Source organism: Mustela nivalis (genome assembly GCF_964662115.1).
Source record: "Mustela nivalis genome assembly, chromosome: 8".
Lineage (NCBI taxonomy): Eukaryota > Metazoa > Chordata > Mammalia > Carnivora > Mustelidae > Mustela > Mustela nivalis.
In genome coordinates this window covers 104039058-104059255 of record NC_139027.1, presented here as the reverse complement: position 1 = coordinate 104059255, position 20198 = coordinate 104039058, and the positions used below count along the sequence as shown (strand labels likewise).

General features: G+C 44.4%; 1 protein-coding gene across 5 annotated transcripts in view; it reads right to left on the bottom strand.

Moving 5' to 3' along the window:
- Positions 1 to 4834: 4834 nt before the first annotated feature.
- Positions 4835 to 20198, bottom strand: part of KIF16B (kinesin family member 16B) — a 280503-nt gene continuing 265139 nt past the window's right edge. For all 5 annotated transcript variants that reach the window (XM_082743222.1, XM_082743224.1, XM_082743223.1 and 2 more), the window contains one exon: positions 4835 to 6086. In XM_082743222.1, the coding sequence (XP_082599348.1) occupies positions 5928 to 6086 (159 nt within the window). In that variant the 3' untranslated portion in view covers positions 4835 to 5927. The remainder of the gene's footprint in view (positions 6087 to 20198) is intronic.

The following is a 20198-nucleotide window of genomic DNA, read 5'->3' as shown; positions in this document are numbered from 1 at the left end:
CAGATGCACGCCCCACCCCAGAACACTCTGCGCTTCAGACCCGAGGGGAGCACCACACTATCTAGCCATGTGTTTTATTTTTTTTCCTTTCTTTTTTTTTAAAGATTTTACTTATTGGACAGAAAGATAGAGAGTGCGCACCAGTAGGCAAGAGAGCAGCAGGCAGATGGAGAGAGAGAAGCAGGTTCTCCACTGAGCAGGAAGCCCGGTGCGGGGCTGGATCTCAGGACTCCTGGGATCATGAACTGAACTGAAGGCAGACACTTAACCGACTGAGCCACCCAGGTGCCCCAGCCACACGTTCTTTATGAAAAGTACCCACATGTGGGGACACTCAGGCTGCTGCCCTTGTACCAGAAGGGAAAGAGAATCCTTTATCATGAAAACATGATCTTCCCCATCTCCTTTTAAAGGATAAACAGCATTTTAATATTACTCTGCCACCAAAGAATTGCACCCCCTGTGAAGCAACTTTACTTATTACATTCATTAAAATTAGGGCTTAAGGGCGCCTGGGTGGCTCAGTGGGTTAAGCCACTGCCTTCGCTCAGGTCATGATCTCAGGGTCCTGGGATCGAGGCCCGCATCGGGCTCTCTGCTCGGCAGGGAGCCTGCTTCCTCCTCTCTCTCTCTCTCTGCCTGCTGTTCTGCCTACTTGTGATCTCTGTCAAATAAATAAAATCTTTAAAAAAAAATTAGGGCTTAAACCACCATACAAAAAGAGTCATTTATAATGGCAACCCCCTTCCCCCATGGTTTCTAGCTTGTTTTTAGGAGAACAGCTAACAGAATTTAGAATCAACGAAAGTGCAAATGTTTAAAAAGATAAAACAGCTCTTAATCACCACAAACTGGTATGATTGTTCTCTGTGATTCTCTCCTCTAAGAGACTCCCCAGCAGCTCTGGAAAGGCAGCTGCCATCTTGCTTCCTCCCTCTCTCCCTCCCTCCCTCCTTCCTTCCTTCCCGTGGCTGAGAAGGAAGACGGAGCCTCAGGAATAGCAGCCCCTCAGGCTGTAATTTAGTAAGAAGCTCTCAGGCACAACGTTAAGTGCTACTGGAAACACTCCTGCAAATATTAACTGCACATAAGGATTCGTGACACTTTGAGGAAAATAACTCTGCTTTCAAGCAGTGAAGATATTTAACTATATTTTTCATGTTTTTTTTTTTCCCCCAATCCTAAAATCTAGAGAAAGGTTTCTCTCTCTCTGGAGACCTGCCTTAATGGTACCAAACAGCTTTGTATGCTGACCCTATGGGGCTTTTTTGCCTTTTGCTGATGCATTTCTCTCTACACACTGCCAATTTTGTACCTAGTGCACTTTCCCATTTTCAATGCGTGAAGAGAGATGGCTTGTGCATCTTTTTGCAAACACATTTATTTCTCTCTCCCTGAATGGGGGAAGATTCTGCCTTTCCAGCAATGGGGACGGAGCAAAATCAAATTGATGAACCTCAAATTCCCACCGAAGAACCAGTTTTTGGGAGGTAACCCTCAGAGGGAAACAAAACAAAACAAAACAAAACAAAAACTTCATTATTTAATGCACAGAGGAAGGGGTACCAAATGGGCATAGCCAAAGAAAGAACGTTTTTCTGCTTAGTCATTTTCCAAGACAGAGAACGTTCTAGAAAGGCATGGGATAACCTCAGAAGACAATGCCAGAGCCTCGTATGCAGAATTCGACAGTGATAAATGCAGGTGAATTGCATTTATTTGCAGCAAACAAGGATAAACTCCTATCCTTGAACCCCTTCAGTTCAGCCAACTGCCTCTTTGTCTCTCCTACCATTTCAAAGTGTAACAAGGTTCTACTGGGCTGCCAGATGAAAAAGCCTTCTGAAGGTAAAGCCTGGCCAACACCACTAAGGCCCCTGATTACTCCCATGTACCACTGTAGGATCAATTTGAAATATGATGCTTTAGAAAACTTATAACAGATGCTGGATTTGTTTCAACTCTGAAATAATTCTGTATTGTGTGAAATTCAAAATCTCAGCACCATAGAATCGTCACCCTTGTAATTATCATCAGAAAAAAACCCACCCTAAACAGAAGCAAAAAAGTCAATAACCAAGTCCTCTTTTTTTTTTTTTTTAAAGATTTTATTTATTTATTTGACAGACAGAGATCACAAGCAGGCAGAGAAGCAGGCCCAGAGAGAGGAGGAAGCAGGCTCCCCACTGAGCAGAAAGCCCGATGGTGGGGGCTCGATCCCAGGACCCTGAGATCATGACCTGAGTCGAAGACAGAGGCTTTAACCCACTGAGCCACCCAGGCGCCCCACCGGGTCTTTTTGCTTATGGAAAGAGCACAGCCATTAAAAGAAGGGATATACAAGTCTTAATTCGCCAAGAATGAGTGCCCTTAGATTAATGGTCTTTAATTAGTTTTCCCAAAACATCAATCACCTGTCATGAAAATTTAAATAAAACTGAAGCAGTTGCTTTTGCCATAGAATTATTTTGCCTAAATTTCTTTACCTGTCTTATCCAAAATGAAAAGAACAAAAAACAAAATACTTACCCAGTAACAAAGTCCAATTTGAACTACTCCTGCACGCGTGTGTCAGAAGATGGAAAGACAAGGGCCTCATGTGGCAGAAATGTTCAGCTCTGGACTAAGGACACCTCAAGGCATCATTTTAGGCATTTGTGAAGGAGTGTATTTAAAACCCCCTTTCGGGGCGCCTGGGGGGGCTGCATTTGGCTCAGGTCATGATCTCAGGGTCCTGGGATCGAGTCCCACATCAGGCTCTCTGCTCAGCAGGGAGCCTGCTTCCCTTCCTCTCTCTCTCCGCCTGTCTCTCTACTTGTGATCTCTCTCTGTGTCAAATAAATAAATCTTAAAAAAAAAATAAAAAAAAAATAAAACCTCTTTTCAACACTACAGATCGGAAAGCAGGACGCCACTGAATATTTTCTCATGACTGTCTTGATTGGTACCCATGCTTCCTCTAAGGAGACGAGGCTGGCCCTGTGGTAGGCTCAGTCTAAGTGATAATGAACCACATGACAACAGAACACTGCTCTTCGTCTCCGAGAGCACGTCTGAGGAAATGATGGGCTGCATGTGGGATGGTGCCCTGGGGAAGAGGTGTCTGAATCTCATCCTTGAAACCTGAATCCAGAACACCAACGTGCCCCAGCTCTGAGGCTGGAGACGTGGCCCTGCAGCAGCTATACGTCGTGAGTTCACAGATGCTCTAAGCTGTGAAACTTCTCGTTGCCAAACATATGCTATGTAGAACACTGAGTGGGTAAACAGGGCCACATTGAGCAGAACTGAGTCTTTCTACATATAAATGTAAATAGAAATGGCCCTGGGGCTGGGTACCCCATGCAAAAATCTTCAGAGCCTCTCCACATTATCGACCAGAGAATCTTCTAGATGTCCATCCTTAGGGAGCCAGCATGCCTTGGTTAGTCCCTATCCACATGTGCAAATTATTCAAAATAGCAAGGTCTGGGTGGGATCTAGTTTGAAGGTGCTTATACCACTTGAGATTAAAAACAAGTTTTGTACACATTTTATTGTGGAAGCAAGACCTAGGACAGGCTGAAACAGCTTAAATAAAGAATTCTAAGTTTCTTAGATTTGTCCAACTGGCTATAAAAATAGTACAAGTTGATGGCACCTCTATCTGACTTGCCTAAAATGCTCATCTCAGCATTATTTTATATGATGTGCTTGAAGTAATAAAATATGCATTTGCTAATTGTCTTTTACTCCTGTGCATCTGTCTAAATGAACAAAGCTTCAATTTTGTCATCCTGGCTCTGATGTCTCTTTTGTCTTTGTTCCTGAAAGGGATTCCACTATTTGTCTAGGTGAGACTTCTCACTGGCTTTTCAATACTCCCTCACGTTTGGTTCAGGTCAGGCTGCCTCTGAGTCCGATGAGAAGTCTGTAGTTCACGTCCATACCCCAGGGGCTGACCTGGTCCATCCACCAGGAGCAGCTGTTCCCCTGCTCGTGAGCACGGCTAGAATGGGACCTAGAGATCATCCTGTGCAACAGCTCGGTTTGCACTGGAGGCTGAGGCTCAGAGAGGGGGAATGACATACTTCCGCCACAGCTGGCTTTAGCCAGAGCTGGTGAACGCTTGAACTTCAAACTCAACGCTGAGTACTTAAGATGAGGATTGGAGTCATAGGGTCTTCTGGTTCCTGCACTTCTTACCAACACATCTGTTTATTCTTGCTACATTATTACTGTATCCTCTGTCATTTCAGTGAACAGTGTGCCACCAGCCTGGCCTCGGGTACAGGTCGTAAAGGGCAGGGCACAGATTATCTGGTCTGCTGAAGAAAACCATTTGGTTTACTCATTAAATGAGGGACAATCTGTAGTGGTGTGACTCCTTTTAAATAAATGACCTGTGGTTAATTATTATCTCCCAGCTTTTATCCTTTAATCTCCAGGTTTAAATTCTTGGGTAGTAATTGCCTCTAAACCTATGCCTGTAATCACCACTGCAGACAAAAGCAAGTCTTTCTGCGGTAATTTTTTTCAAGTCCTCATTTTTTTCATGTTAAACTATGACATCTAATTAGTGTAATAATAGTCCCCCCCCTTATTGGGATTATTGCATCTTTAAACATATTCTTCAGATTGGAGAGCTCAGTTGCACATGCATATTCTAGAAGACTGAATGAAAATGTTTTGTTACCCCATTCGTTTGTGGCTTCAATGTTACTCCCACGGCATCTTCTGCAACACAAATGCTAATTTATACACATTGGATCTTCCCAAACACATAAGATAAATTTTTAAACAGACCAGTTAGCGATGATCATGTCGCAAACTTAAAATAAACTGAGCAACACGATAGATTCTATGATATCATTTAATATTGATAGCAGCTCAATTTCAATTTTGAAAAAAGCAAATACCTTTAATAAACTTGGTGTGAACGATTATATATTTTGATACAACTATTGTACAGGCCTGTGTACATTTATAAATCTATAGGTAGAATTATATACATTTCCATATATGCCACATTTATATTTTGTCTACTCACATTTTTCTCTAGTAAAACAAAGCAGTTTTACTGTACATAGATGTGCAATGCTACATTAAGTCCTGAGTAATTTAAGGGATCATTAATAAACTACTGTAAATTCTAGTCTTTCAACCAAAGATCCAGTGGATTCTGTAACAAAAATGTGAAAAAAAATATTTAAAAATAGGCATTCAGCTATGCGCTTGTTTTTGTGCTCAACGGAGAAAGCTCAAGAATGCACAGTAGCCATTTACATTTGGGGCAATTCCCTTAAATATTCAAGATCAAACAAACCTCCTATTTGTAAGGATTTACAGACATTTTAAGTGATGTCATCTATATCCAATTTGTCAAGCATGGAAGATTCCAGTCATGATTGGACCAAAATTCCCTTTTGCAGAATATGAAATTCTATGTAAACATCAGTGGCTAGGTATTGTACAAAAGTTCTGACTCAAATGAGGGGAAAAAGAAAAAAATACATAGTGAAATCATTTAAAATGCTCCTCTTGGGATGTAGCTAGCCACATGGAAGGACTATAAAAAATAAGATATATCTTTTCGTGGAAGAGGAAACCAGATGCCAGTCATTGAAGGGAGGTCTGGTGAGCCACCTACTCACTTGAGGCGGCCCTGGGCCCTCTGCGCTCAGAGAGCCTGCGAAAGCCCAGCCACGTCCATTCTGCCACAGAGGCAGACTCTTCTGGGATGAGAAGGAAGCACTATCGGGAAAAGGCCACATTCAACGGCAATGGGACAGCAACAGCTGCCCGTCGGGGTCCCCGTCAGCCAAGCGAAACATCCAGTCCCAGATTCAGGCACTCGGGGGGCCCTGGTGAGGCTGCCCTGCGCCGGGAGGGCCCCTTTGACGAGAAGGCACTGCATTGGTGGTTCCTCCATCCCCCACTCCGCAGCTCTACCCCGTCCCGTGGCTGCTGTAGTCAAAGACTCCCTTCTTGAAGAACGGCGAGAACTCACAAATGGTGTGTTTGGAAAGAGTCAGGCCCACCTTGTTGATATGCAGGGGGGATGTGGCGGATTGGAGCATCACGCTGAAAAAGTCCCTGAGGTATTTCTGAGGAAGAGACAAGAGCCAACACATGGTTAGATGTCGTTGTGTGGAATCAAGGAGAGAAGAGATTCCACACAGAACTTGCCACCCACTTGGAGCTGTTGCTGTTATTAGAAACAGCAAAGGGGACTGTGTGTGGCCTCAGCTGTCACCAGACCCACCCAAGGGAACACAGCCACAGCACCCATGATGCAGGTGACTTTTCTGGGACTCACAGCGACATGGCCTCAGGTCCACCTGCACACAATGCCCACAGAAATACCAACGTGGTGCCAGGCATGGGGGTGGGGGTGGCGGAGGTCTGCTTTCCAGCAACAGTGGCACTAGTTAAGATCCTATTTTGTAACAATTCATTTCCCTCCAACTTACTTATTAAATAGAAAGCTGATTAAAAGGAGGCACAGAAAATTAAAAAAAAAAAAAAAAGGCTAGCCATGTGTATAATGCTAAATGTGCCACCAACTAGCATTTTTAAATGATACCGTCCCTGTCTGCTTTGGATCTGTCTTATAAACCAAAGGAGAAAGAAATACTGGGGACAAGAGGGTCAATTCCAAGTACTAATATTTACAAATCATTTTGCAAAACCTATAATCATCAATGAAAAGAAATTCTTCCTGAGGGTAATTGCTCTGAACCACCCCTCCTGCGCTGCCCCTCCCCACTCCCCCCTGCACGTGTTCATCGCAGCATTCGCCGCCTTCTCTGGCACCCAGCAAGCAAAGCATGTCTGAGACGAGGATCTGAGATGCTGGGGGTGGAATGAGACGTGGCTGCTGGCAGGATGTATTAAAGGAAAACAGGACACACAAAAATAGTTAATGTATTTCAGGTCAGGCAAATGTTATTTATAACAGAATGGGCCCGAATGCAGTGGGGTGGGGGTGGAGTGCGGTGGGTAAGCCTACATCTCTAGCAGGGTCCCAGCTTGTTTAAAAAATATAAACAATACTATCACAAGCCTTGAAATTAAACATAATAATTACAAACTTTCAGTAACAAAGAAATTTGTGAAACACGGCCGAGGCCTTAGAAGGAAGGGTTCCCAATCAGGGGCGATTTGCCCCATAGAAGACATACAGCAGTGTCTGGAGATGTTTTCCACTGATTGCCACTCTGTCCTGGGATGCACAGGACAGCCCCATGCCAGCACAACAGGGAAACCTTGGCCCAGGGCAGTGAAATTCAGCCTCCTCTATGTATTGCTAGCCTGAAATTTACTTCTGAAAGAAGACACTCTGCTGGACGAAAATTCATCTCCTGTTTTCTTAAACATAATAATGAGGATTATTACTAATGAACATTTGTATAGTAATTTATAGTTTCTAAAAATCTTTTCATTTCTTTCTGATGTACAGTCACTGCACATTCCTCAAACGGACAACCTGATGACAATCTTGATCCATGCATACCCCTGTGCAGCCGTCCCCAAAGCATGAGAACGTAACTTTGCACCATGCCCTCAAATTTCTGAACTCACCTAATTTTATGCTATCCTCATACTCTGCCTAGAATTACCTGCTTCTTCTTCTTCTTCTTCTTTTTTTTTTTTAACTGTCAAACCCATTTTTGGGTGAGGATCCTGCTGCAGAAGCGAGCAAGGCTACAGATCAGGAAAGAGGACTTAAAAACAAGGGTTTTTAACACAGACTCTGTCTTTTTTTGTTCAATATACCTAACTTACTGGTCTCAGAGTAATTTCTCAGGAAAGGAGCCTGAAAGAGCAATCAGGCGGAGGCAAGAAGGGGCCCAAACCAATTACTGAAAAATGAAGACTTCACACCAGGACGTATTTGCATCAGAAGCAAAAGGGAACGGACTTCAACTTTCCTGGGGGAAGGGAAGCTGAGGACAGCAAATTTACAGGGAGCTGTGGTCCTTCCAATATGGATACAAGAGCACGTGGGAGACCACACCCAGCCTGCCAGCCAATGCTTGCAATGCAGTAAGTGCACGTTGGCAGGTTGAGAATGACGCGTTTGGAACAAGGATGAAAAGGAGCGTGCTGCGTGCCTGGAGCTTAGGGTCACAACTTTTTCACAGTCTAAAGCACGCCCAGAGCCAGGTGGCCGTCACCTCCGGAGTTCCTGAGCGGCCCCCCTGCTGCAGGGGTCCCACAGGCTGCATTTAATGTTCACAACCAACTTGCCTTCAAGATGAATTCCAACAGAACGGAAGGTACTCACATCTGGGAACAGCTGTTGTACCAACATTTGTCATCATTAGTTCACAAGGAGGGGGTGGGAGGGCTTTAAATTAAAGGGCCAGTAGAGCCCAAAGGGTACAGTGAAAAGTGAAAGTTAAAATGTAAATAAAAGAAAAAGAGAAAGTACCGGAGAGCCCTTCCCTGCCAGGACACCACGACCAGGAGAACCAAAAGCTAGGTGTAGGTAGTGCCTTTTTCCTTAAAGGAACTCACTAGCGTGTCTCCATGGAAACTCAAGAGAGAAGGATCTCATTCAGTGAATTGCAAACATTGCAATAGAGTTTTTATATTGCAAAACTCTGCCTGGCAGGATGGGGTAGCCTGGGCTCCTTTTACATAGACGCTTCCTTGGTCAAAAAAATGCTTTGATTGGAGAGTGTTTTCGCAGTGAGCTTTAGGAGCTCTGAAGTATTCGAGTGAGGCATAGGAGGCTTGGTGCCTTAGGCTGACAGCGGGCTGGCCAAACTTCTGGGAAATGACAAAACCCAAGGACTAGGTGTAGGGTTGGGCACAGAAGACAGAACTAAAGTTCCAGAAGGTTCTTGAGGTCACACGCAGCAGCAGATCACTCTTCTTTGGAACCCCCACCATACCTTACACACTGTTAAGCTTGGGAAAAATGCTTGGAAGGAACCCTGATGACTGAAACTGAGGAGTTCACCTTTAAAAATTGAAGTGCACGCAGAGAAAACAGCACATGTGCACAACCTGATGAAATTTCAAAAAGTGGACATCCCTGTGTGATCAGCACCAAGGTAAAAACAAGATAATCCTGCTAGTACCCAGGAGCAGCCCTCCTCATTCTCCCTCACAATCCTTTACCCAAGTCAAGGCTATCCGACTTCTCCCACCATCCATTAGTTCTGCCAGTTTTTGAACCTCACATTCATGGAATCACACAGACACTCTTTCGTGTCTGGCCTCCTGGGCTTTAACACAATGTATGTGAAACTCACACACCCTGCTGGGTAGAGCTGCAGTGTGTCCATTATCATGGCTGTATAGTATTCCACGTGCGAACATGCCCTCTGACTGCCTTTCCCAGGGAGGCACGCAGCAGTGACTGGTTTGCTTCTTCCCTCTGAGCTCTTCTTCAGGGATGAAATGTGCCTCCACACAATGGTGTCTGGTGAATCGAGTTTACAGCGTTCTCTCCCATAAAGCAGTTCTCCTACAGGATTTTAGGCTCAGACCAAGATCTGCACATGAACTAGAACTCCACTATTATATCTATTTAATATGTATATATTATAATTATATGTAAAATACACACTTAAAGACACACATATTCCCTACATTTGTCATTTTTGTTGCTTGTGCTCACAATGTTTTCTAAAGCATCTGTGGCTGAGAGGAGAAAATTAAAGTTCCTCCTGTCAAAGTGATCCCCTTTTTATTGTCTAGCCCTCCTCCCCAGTATGTGAAAAATAAATCCAGCTGCATTCCCAGGGCATTTCACTTTATAAAAAAGTATTACAAAAATTGAAGGACATTAGAAGTTTAAGTGGCTTTCAGGGTCAGAAGGGCAAAGAAGGAGACGGATTTGTGAAATCCAATATCCAATTTCTGTTTCTTTCACGTGGCATTTTCTCCATTAAAAAAGAAAAGAAAAGAAACAAAAACCAGGCATATTTAAATCTCTGTGGCTGTCAGGGACCCCAGAAGGCCGGCAAGCCTTGCCCACCCTGGTGTTGGGTGTCTCAACCCGAGTCCTGGCTTCATTAAATGCTCCGACTGGGGCCACTGCGAGTGCGCAGCTGCAGCCCCCGCGGCTGTGCACCATTTCAATTCTGCCTCGCCCGGGGTAGTTGGAAGATGAAAGTCAGATTAAACTAAATCCTTTTTCAATAAGATTGCAAACCCATGGTACAGAGCAAGAAGGGGTCTGGGAGGGGCCGGAGTATGAGTGAAGGCAGGAAAGGGAGGGGAGCACACAGAGATGGAGGCACTGGCTGGGGGAGGGCGACAGAGGGAGAACAGAAGACACAGAGGAGAGAAGGAAATAGCACAGCCACTTTGGAGACCCAACTCGAGGAGTTATTTATCCATTTGGCATTAAAAAAAAAAAAAGGATTTAAGATTAATAAGAAATAGAGGAGACATTTATCTATGTAATTTAGTTTTTGCTACTAGGACCAGCACTGAAGTATAAGGTGTTTTCTTATCAATACTTTCAGAAAATCAGGTTTAGATGGCTGATCTCGAACACATATTTCAGTACTGAAGCAGAGAACCTTGATTCCAGAAAGTGCCTTTCTTTTACAGTCTGTGGGTGTACCTTACTGTTTTTTAAGGTCTATGCAGGGAGCAGTAAGCAGGGGGTAGAAGTAACCAGGAAAGACAGGACTGCATGGGTTTGTTCCAAAACATTAAACAGGCAGGTGCTTTACCTCCAAACAAGACAAAATCCTGTAGGGTAGGAAACTAGGAGCTTTTCAAGAGGAGGCCAGAAGACCCCAGGATGAATGAAGGACATATAGCTTGCAGAGACACCTGCACTAGGTTCCTGACCTCTTCTTTCCACAGTGGTCCAATCATACATGCCAAGACCCCTCCACACATTTCTGAGGATTGTCTCCCACGTGCACACAACAGGCTGATCAGCTGCCATCTTGTTACTCTTACAGAGAGACCACTTACCAAGGGCCTGAGTGTTCTAGGCATAGTGAGAACTTTCCATGGTGTATCTCATTTAATGACTGCAACAACTTTATGAAGTAGGGACCATGACTATCCCTATCTTCTAGACGTAGAAACTGAGGACCAGGAGGCTTAAGTAATGACCTGAAGGACACATGCTCACATCTTCCAGCCCCAAAGGCTGGGTCTCAATCACTAGCCTGCCGTTGAGCAGCTACACACCCCCCATTTGCCTGTTGGGCCCCCCATCTCTGAGCACAGTCATCTCTCACTGGGCAAGGCCATCCATCTACCCTGAGCCAGATAAACTGCTTCTCCCAGGCCTGAGGCTGCTCTCACAGAGACAGAGGGTTCTCAAGAGTTAATGTTCCACACAAACATGGGGATGGGAAAAACACCTCTTGCTGTGAAGCTGGAACTCATCTGTGTTCCATGTGCAGTCTGTGCCCATGCTTCCATACCTTCCTCAGAGTCTTGGTGGGTGCTGGGCCATTTTTTTTTTTTTTTAATCTACCCTGTTTCCTTTTTCCTTCCCAAATAGCACTCAAGATTCTGTTCTGAAATCTCTCTCTCCCTCCTTTGGGGATTGGTTATCTGTCTGACTTGGGGCAGAGGACTGGTGAACTTTTCCCATTCATCTTCTGGGATGAGCACCCCCATAACCAAGGAGCTAATGAAGACACCACTTGGATTCTGCTGGAATCGATCTCTTCCAGATTGCACAGCCACTGCCAGAGGGCATTTTCAAGAGTGTAAGAAGCTCAGGGAACTCTCAGAGAGTCAGCCGCAGGAGAGCCTTTGGTCTTGCCATGCCCAAGCCCGGGAGTGGACGCATCCATTTGTTGGCAATGGGCCACTATAATCTTCTACTGTTGGCAACAAGTTAACTAACAATGACCCTTGACACACTGGCAGGCAGGTTGTAGGCACCAGTCTGGGTCAGAGGAAACCTTCCTCTGTACCACACCCAAGCTCCTAGGGGGCTGGACTGTGTCAGATCAAGATCTGCCCAGGGCACCCCACTCTTAGGAAAATGTCCAGCTACGGAGGCTCTAGTGAATAACATTTCAGATGGGTCAGTACCTTCTGGGGGTCCATCCCCAGCCAAGCGTTAACCTGGAAAGTTCTTGCCCCAAACCCTGATATACACACAGGCCAATCTTCAAAATTCCAACACCATTTCAAGATATCTAAACATTATTAATCTTTTGAACCAAAACACAGGCTAATATGGTCTATTGGCTGTATTAATGAGTTCTGAAAGGTGAAACACACTCCCTACAGCAATACAGGGCAATTCAGCAAGAATTTAGTCAATTATTTTAAAGCTGTAGCCTGGTACTTCAATCAATACACTGCATCAGGAAGAAAAAACTGAAAATATAATGTGCTGCTACATGCTATTTTCATTTTTATTTCATTCTTGTTGAAGGTCATTCTGTTAACATGATTCATGTGTGACCTACAATACAATTTCAGTCTCTGCTCTAGCTGAAAGGAAAGTACTTAAATTACTGGAAGAACCTAACTAAAATTTGGCCTTCAGACACCCTCTGGTGGGCTGTTCAAGTCTGGAGTTTCTGGGTGAAATGCTGGTTTGGTCATCGGGACTGGCCATGTGGTCTCCAGTCCATCCAGGCAAAAATGTGGGAGATGAGCAGAAGTTAAACAGTGCGGCCCCTGCCATCCTGCAGCCACTTCCTTTCAGGTCTGGGGTCTACAAAAGAGGGAAGATGGGGTGGCATCCACGCTTGGCAAACAGTGTGAACTAGGGGGCCAGGCCGGCATTTGCAGGGCTCTGTGTGGGGAACAGCAGGACCTGAAGGGGAACGCAGACGGCCCCAAACCTGGGTTTGGGTCTACAGGCACTCTGTACAAAGCACTTCCCAGTTCATGAGCTCATGGGACCCCTAGGACAGGGTGAGGAAGAGGAGGACAAGGTACAAAGACCCCCAGAGGCAGTGACTTAGCCCATGTCAACAAACCACAGACGCTGACAAAGGACGGGCTCTTCCAATTCAGGAGAAAGTGAGATGGTCTAATGTAATTCACAAGGTACAATCCCGTGAGGCCTGAAACGTAGTGAGTAAAGGTAAACACAGCCCTTCTCTTTTGAGCCCATGCTCACAGAGGCTCTCAGAATTTGCCACTGTGTGTGTGTGTGTGTGTGTGTGTGTGTGTGTATGTGTGTGTACAGAGAACACATGGGAATGAGAGTAGGGTCTCAGATGCATTCAAAAGATCCTACCTTCTTAATTTTTTTTGCTCCCTGCCTTCTATTTTAATTATCATGGGGATAAAGTCATGACTATTTTAGGTTGCTAAAAAGCTTGCTTTACTGGGGCTTATAATCTATTATTATAAACCCTAGAACAGTCTATATTCTAGAATGTAAGACTGTTATACAGGCTTACATGTGAGCCTGTATAACAGAGTCATACAGGCTCATGACTGTGACTGCAGCCTGCCGCGTACATGGCCGTGTACTGCCCAGCTGTGTCACTCCTGATGTCTCCAGCCATCTCACTGTTGTTGAGCCACTTCATGTCACAAAATTCTTACATACATCCATAATTTAATTTCAAGTTATTGAAATTATTAAAATGTGCTTTAAAAATGTAGTAGGGCCTTATCCACCTTTTCACTCTGACATATTAACAGGGAAGACAGTTTGCTGGAATTCCTCATTTCCAGAAGCCATTAGCCATGATGGCAGCTTAAAGACAACGATCAGTCTGCTCAGACTTAGAAGTTTCATTTACCTTGCAGCACTTGGAAAATTCATCCTCGACGGATGGGCTCTGAAGACAGATCAAGCCAGGATAGATATTTCCAGATCCAAGTGAGGTCTGGCTACCACTGGCTATGCGTTATGAATGAACCCAGTGGGGTCAATATTCAATCACTCAAGGTTTTCCAGTTTCAAACTCTCATAAATTCTAGTTGACACCTTTCTCTCTGGCTATTTAGGAGTCCTAAAATTTGTCTCCACTGGATCAAAAATACTGGGTTCCTCTCCCGATCTGCCCCTAAATGTCCTCCACACGCTGATGAAATTAGGACAGTTTGATTCAAGCAACTCATCCATCCACCGCAGTTACCACACACTCTACTCTACAGCAGTGGGCCAGGCACTGGGTGTCCAATGTTGATTAAAACAGAGCCTGGGCTTCCCTGGATCATGTCTTCACTGTTCAGAATCATTCATCTAAATCCTACTTGTCTTCTAAGCACTGGACAAGGTTTGTTCTTTTTTGGCTCTTCTCTCTCTTGAAACTTCATTCATGCACCCAACAAATATTTGTTGAGAGCTTTCTACACGCCAGTGCCGCCGAGGATTCAGTAGTAAGATCAGTTTCTGCCCTGAGTAATGTGTAGGCATTCCAGGGAGTTGGATAGGTAAAGTGCTGATTAAAATAAGGCTACATTCTCTGAACAGAAATGAGATGCTTTTGGAGCACACAGAAAAGGCATCCAACCTAGTTCTGGGAACTGCGGACGTTTATGCCAAGAGCTGAGGGATGAGTAAGAATCAGACTGGAGAAAATATTGGTGGAAGCTACTTGAAGGAAGCCTATTCTAGCATGTGCAAAGCATCATGGTGAGGGTGCACACCTTGGAGTGTCCCCAAGAGTCCCCACGACTATACTGTGTGCACATGATATGGGGCCCATTCAGCATCGGGGACATACTTCTGGAATGTTCTGCTCGCCAGACTGGCTTTCTACTGACCCTCACGCTGAGGGTCCTGCGCTCTGGTGTATCTCTTCTCTCTGATTCCTGGATCTTGTCAGGCCTTCTGGGTGGAGCCTGAGCCTTATTTTCACCAAGGGAACACACTTGAGGTAAAGCTGTCACCTGGCAGGCTCTGGAGCCCCATAAGTCCCACTAAGTTCACTAAGTCCTTAGTGGCGCCATGATCAGAATGAAGCCATGGAAGTTACCTGACCTGATACCTGACACTAGGAAAAGATGAACCACTTGGTGGAGCCCTGCCTGAATTCCAGAACCATAGCATTCAGAAGGAATAAAGTGGCAGTTGCTTTAAGGAAGTTAAGTTTTGGGGTAGTTTATTACATGTGACAGATAACCAACTTCTGTGTGTGGGGGAAAAAGGTAAGAGATGAGGGAATCCATGAAATTAGTCAAAGCAGAAAAGTCTCTTTGGCTTTTATTTATAATTTATGACTAGCCATAAATCATAGTCCTATTCTACTTCATGCTAACCTCTTCCAACCTCTTTAGTATTTCTAATGAATTATTCTGTCTTAGCAGGTACTTCTTTTCATCCATCCTAGGTTTTAAAGTAAATACTTGAAATAAGTAGTCATCATTTGAAATATGGCATTTATTTCTTGATTTTATAGAGAATTCTGAGAGCTCCCAGTTAAAATTCATCAGGGTGAAAATGTTAGTCTGTGATTACAGAATCGGAACTATTCATTACAGCTATTCAGAGAATCTTCTTTATGAGCTTAATGACATAAGCATATTGTATTGAATTATTACGGTACTGCATCAATTGGACTCATAAATTTAATATACTCAGTCTGGCTCACATATTCTAATAAAATCCAGTGAGCTTTAAAAATTTTATAAGGAATGTGCACTTAAAGTCACGTGATATTCAGTTTTTACAGGTTGGCATCCCTGCTTGGGGTACTGAGCATAGCTCCAGGGTATGTGACCAACCGGTCCGGCAGACCAGAAAGCTGAGCAGGCGGCCTCACAGAGAGGCCACATAGAAAGCCCCAAATCTGCTCAGACTGTGAAGTTGGGTGAGCTCTTCTCCAAAATCCAAGTCAATACCAGGCCCCTCTTTTGGGTTCACCGAGGGAAAGAGCTGAGGCTGCACCTTGAGTTGCAAGCAAGGGCACGTCAGCTGTAAGCAGGCCAAGTGCTTGCAGGTCTGACAGGCCCCACTCTCGACCTTACTCAGCTGAAGCCAAATATGGGAGGATGGACTGTGGGAGAAGTGTAGTTTCCAGCGCTCATCCTGGTTCTTTGACTTCTGTTCACTGAATCTGGGTTAAGAGACTGGTAACAGCTCCACACGGAGGCACAGCAACTCAACTGTCCCAGCATCCGGGCGGGGCCCGGGCGCTCAGCTGGCCGAGTGGACCACATGACTTCTGGAGTCCAACCCTTGCATTGCGAGCCACATCCCGCGACACCCAGTCATGCAGCAGCCACCACGCTGGGCACAGGGACACGGCAGCACTGGAGTCTGGATTAAGTCCCTGAACTCCTCTGCACCTCAGTTTCTTCATCTGATTATACCATCCCTTTTCAATCGGGAGATGAAATGAGCTGTGTCTGTGAGGTGCGTGGGACAAGGCCCAATTCACGCCATGCATTTATTAAGTGGGTAACATTATTATCTACACAGTTTTGTCCTCAGGAGTAAACCAGCAAATATATTCATTTTCTCCCCCTTTAGGTGTTTAGAGACACGTGGGCTTAAAATGTGGAAGTATTTAATGCTTTAATGTTTTCCCCTTCAAAGGAAAGTGGAAGACAGTAAGTCTGGAATGGCTTTTTTCCCAAAGTCACCTCATATCGGATACTGGCAGACCCTTCATTTCAAAAACTGCTTTAAAGGAAGAGTTAATGGGTTTTTCAAAATGGGGAATCCTAACTGTAAGTTTAAAATTCTAGGCTACACCAGGTAAATTAATGATGCCCCCAACGCTCATTTTAAGATACATTTTTGGACACTGAGATTCTGGAAAATGCCATCTGGGGGAAAAAAGAACGATTCTTTGTTTCTCAGCTCCCGATTCCTTCTTGTACTGTATAAACCTTCAAAGAGGTTCCTGATGTTCTGAGACAGAATAACTGCTCCAAATGACCAATTTGACTGACAGACTTTCAAATGAGAAAGAATCTTGCTGTATGGTACCTGTCTTGGTTATAACGTACTTAAACTCCAATTCAAAGAATCGTAAGAATTAATTTCTGGTCTCCCATAGTCTCCCCCTGACTAGGAGCCAAGCACTTGGACACAGGGTGATGGCTTCAGGAACCCTGAATGACTACCTCACTCCTTTCTACCGTCTGTGCCTGTGGTTGGGCAGAACCAGCCTCCCCTTTAATGTCTGACCTGAGGTCACTTACATACTGATGGCAGGTTTTCTCAGGCTGGCCTTGGACTGGACCATCATTGAATACCAATGCGTCCCTGAATTCCAGGGCAAGAGGGTCAGGTCTTGAGCCTAGGAGGGAAGACCCACTGCCCCTTTTTTGTTCTCTGGACTAGGGTTTCCTGATGATCCCTGTGGGACTATTTGCCTTGCAGATTATCCTCTTGCCCTGGGAGTTATTCCTCTCCATCCACAAGTTGCGCTACGTCCCAGGAGGGAGCCATGGTCATGCCCCAGGTGTGATGAGGCCTGTGGCCCTGAGTGGTGGGTCTGTGACCCCACCCCACAGAGAGGATTAGCTGGGGATTTGGATTATCCGCACCAATGATCCCCTTCACTGGGGACAATAATGGAGGCTTGACTATGTTGGGAAAAGGAGGAGGAAGGGAGAAAAGCACGACCAAAATTTCTCTAATAGAACATCTGTAATTCTTAAGAAGAATGTGCTATTTGTGTTTTTAAAAATTCCTTTACCAACCAGGTATCATCCACACAATGAAGCATCTAAGTTAAAAAATATTTACACTGAAAATATAAGTCCTGCAGAGTGCTTTCCTCTGGAAAGACATTCTCCGTTAAGTGCTCAATATAATGAATATTAGGTAACGTTATTAAGTCCTGATGAACAATGAGAAGCCTGGGTTTGTTCTCCTTAGGACCTTCCCTTACAGCAAAATTTCACAGATTTATATAGTATCTTCTCTCTGGAACAAGAGAAGTTTACTAAATCACTGGAGAGAAAAAGTCTATCGAATCTTAATTCATGCTCCAAAGCCAAACTTGAGAAACTCTTCAAACGGTCTTGGCACCCCTTCAGATGTGAGAAGTTGCTGCAGAAGAGAAGTTGGGAATGTTGTCGGTTCGGCTGTGGATTAAGCAGGGCGTCCTTGTGTACTCATGTCTGGCTCTGTTAACTGCCCAATGAACCTGAACCTGTGTAAGCACCACTCTGAGTCAACACCTTGAGCGCTCAAGGTTGTTCTCAGCCGGGAGGCTTTGAAAGCAATGTGGTACAAGTTCAGGAGGACTGGCAAAACGTGGAAGGAAGATCTCACGGATCAAAGGGAAATCACTCCAGCTGGGGGATCGTGCAGAAAGCTATGTGACCATTTAATCTAAGACATCATGGGCTCATTTGGACTAAGGTGACATCCAGTTTCTGCCATGAAGAAACTGCCTTGCAAAGTAAGAAATGTCAGTTTGTACTGACTGAGCTAGTACTTGGTTATGCCCAGATTCTTTCCAATCAGAAACTGCAAAAAAGGCATTTTTGGAAACTGGAAGAGAAGCACTATAAATGGAAAAGAAAAGGTGAATCAGCAGCAACAGATACGAAAAAGCATGATATCCCAGCCTACCGAGATGATTAGAGCAGACGGTCTTCTTGCTCATAGCACTTATCCACAGAGCTCTGAAATAAAAAATCTGCAGTCCGCTGGGGCTTTGTTTCTAGTCAGCTACAAAATCCACCAAGAAAAAGGTGACAGCATCATTGACTGCCATTTTCAACTCTGATTAACAATTACTTTCCTGATTTTAGTATTAGTTTCTCAATTTTACTTAAAAATAATATGAAACAGGTGATCTCAGGAAACAAATTGGACAAAGTCCTCAGTTTTTGTTTTTGTGGTTTTTTTTTTTTGGTTGCCTGGAATGAATATATGTAAATGCAACCACATTGCTGTGAATTCCTGGGAACAGAAATAAGTCTATTTAAAAATGGATGGGAGCTTACGACAGGCAAACAATGAAGACAAAAAGTTGTGTGGAATTGGAACAAACTGATGTTCTTACCCATTTCTTTATCCCAAATATTGTTTCAAAGGGCTGCAATATATGCTGATTCATTACTGCTATGAAATATAAGTGACATACAGAAAAAAAAGGGGAGAAACCATTAAAGGAAAAAAGTAACTACCTGAATTCTAAAACAAAAATGCAGTTTTCAAAAGCAATGAAAGGACAGTGTAGAGGTTCACTGGCAAAGACCACAGTGCACACCTTGAGGAAAAGCAAAATTTACAGGGCGCCTGGGTGGCTCAGTCGGTTAAGCATACAACTCTTGATTTTGGCTTAGATCATGATCTCAGGGTTGTGAGATCAAGCCCTGTGTTGGACTCTGCACTGGACGTGGGTAGAGCCTGCTTCAGATCCCCTCTCCCGGTGCCCCTCCCTCCATCTCCCTCTCTCTCGAAAAAAGGCACAACTTACTTGGAAAACAAATCTCAATAAATGGAGCTAAGAGAATCAAAGCATCTTCGAGAAAGTCTAATTCAAATTTATAAAAGAGAAAGGATGATTCCCAAATGCTGATATAAACAGTGAGCAGAAGACTACTAGAGACTGGACAGAAAAAGTGGTTCTTAAGATACACAGATGCACAGGAAGAATTTTGCGTATGTCTTTCAGGCTGTTGCAATGAACAGAATGGATGAAGATGAACTGTACAGAAGTCCATGGAAATAAATACAACCAATTAGTGCTGGAAGTAAGAGACTAGGCCCTCTGGTTTGTAACAGCACTAAGAGATGCAAAAGCAACAAGCACTGTGTTAAAACAAGGGAAGGAAGAATGTGGTGGATCACACTGCCCAGTGCTTCTCAAACACTTTGCAGAGAAGGACCAACTGAAGGGGGTAGGGGAGGAGAGAGAGAGACAGAAAGAAATGGAAAACAGAGGAGACAGGAAAATTCGAGGAAGACCCAGCCAGGGGGTTCAACACAAAGAAATGGGATTCCAGAAACAAACAACAGGAAAAAACCCTACAGAGGGAAATCATCACGAAAACCACCTAGAAATGAAGGACACGAGACAGAGAATGCACGTGGAGTGTTCTGCAGAACTGAGGGGCTGCTCACCAAAGTGGAACCATGAACACTCGGAACCCTGGAGACAGAGGATGGCCCCACCATACAAGACAAGGAAGCAATCCTTTTGAAATTCTGAAAGAACATGGTTTCCACTAACATATACATCCAGCCAGTGGGTGGGTGAAGAAGGACATGTTCAGGCATGTCTCTAGAAATTTACCTCTTCTCTACGCTCTCTCAGGAAGCTACTAGAGACGAGCTCCATCACAATCACAATCAGGGAGTCAAGCAAGAAAGGAAAATATGGGGCACAGGA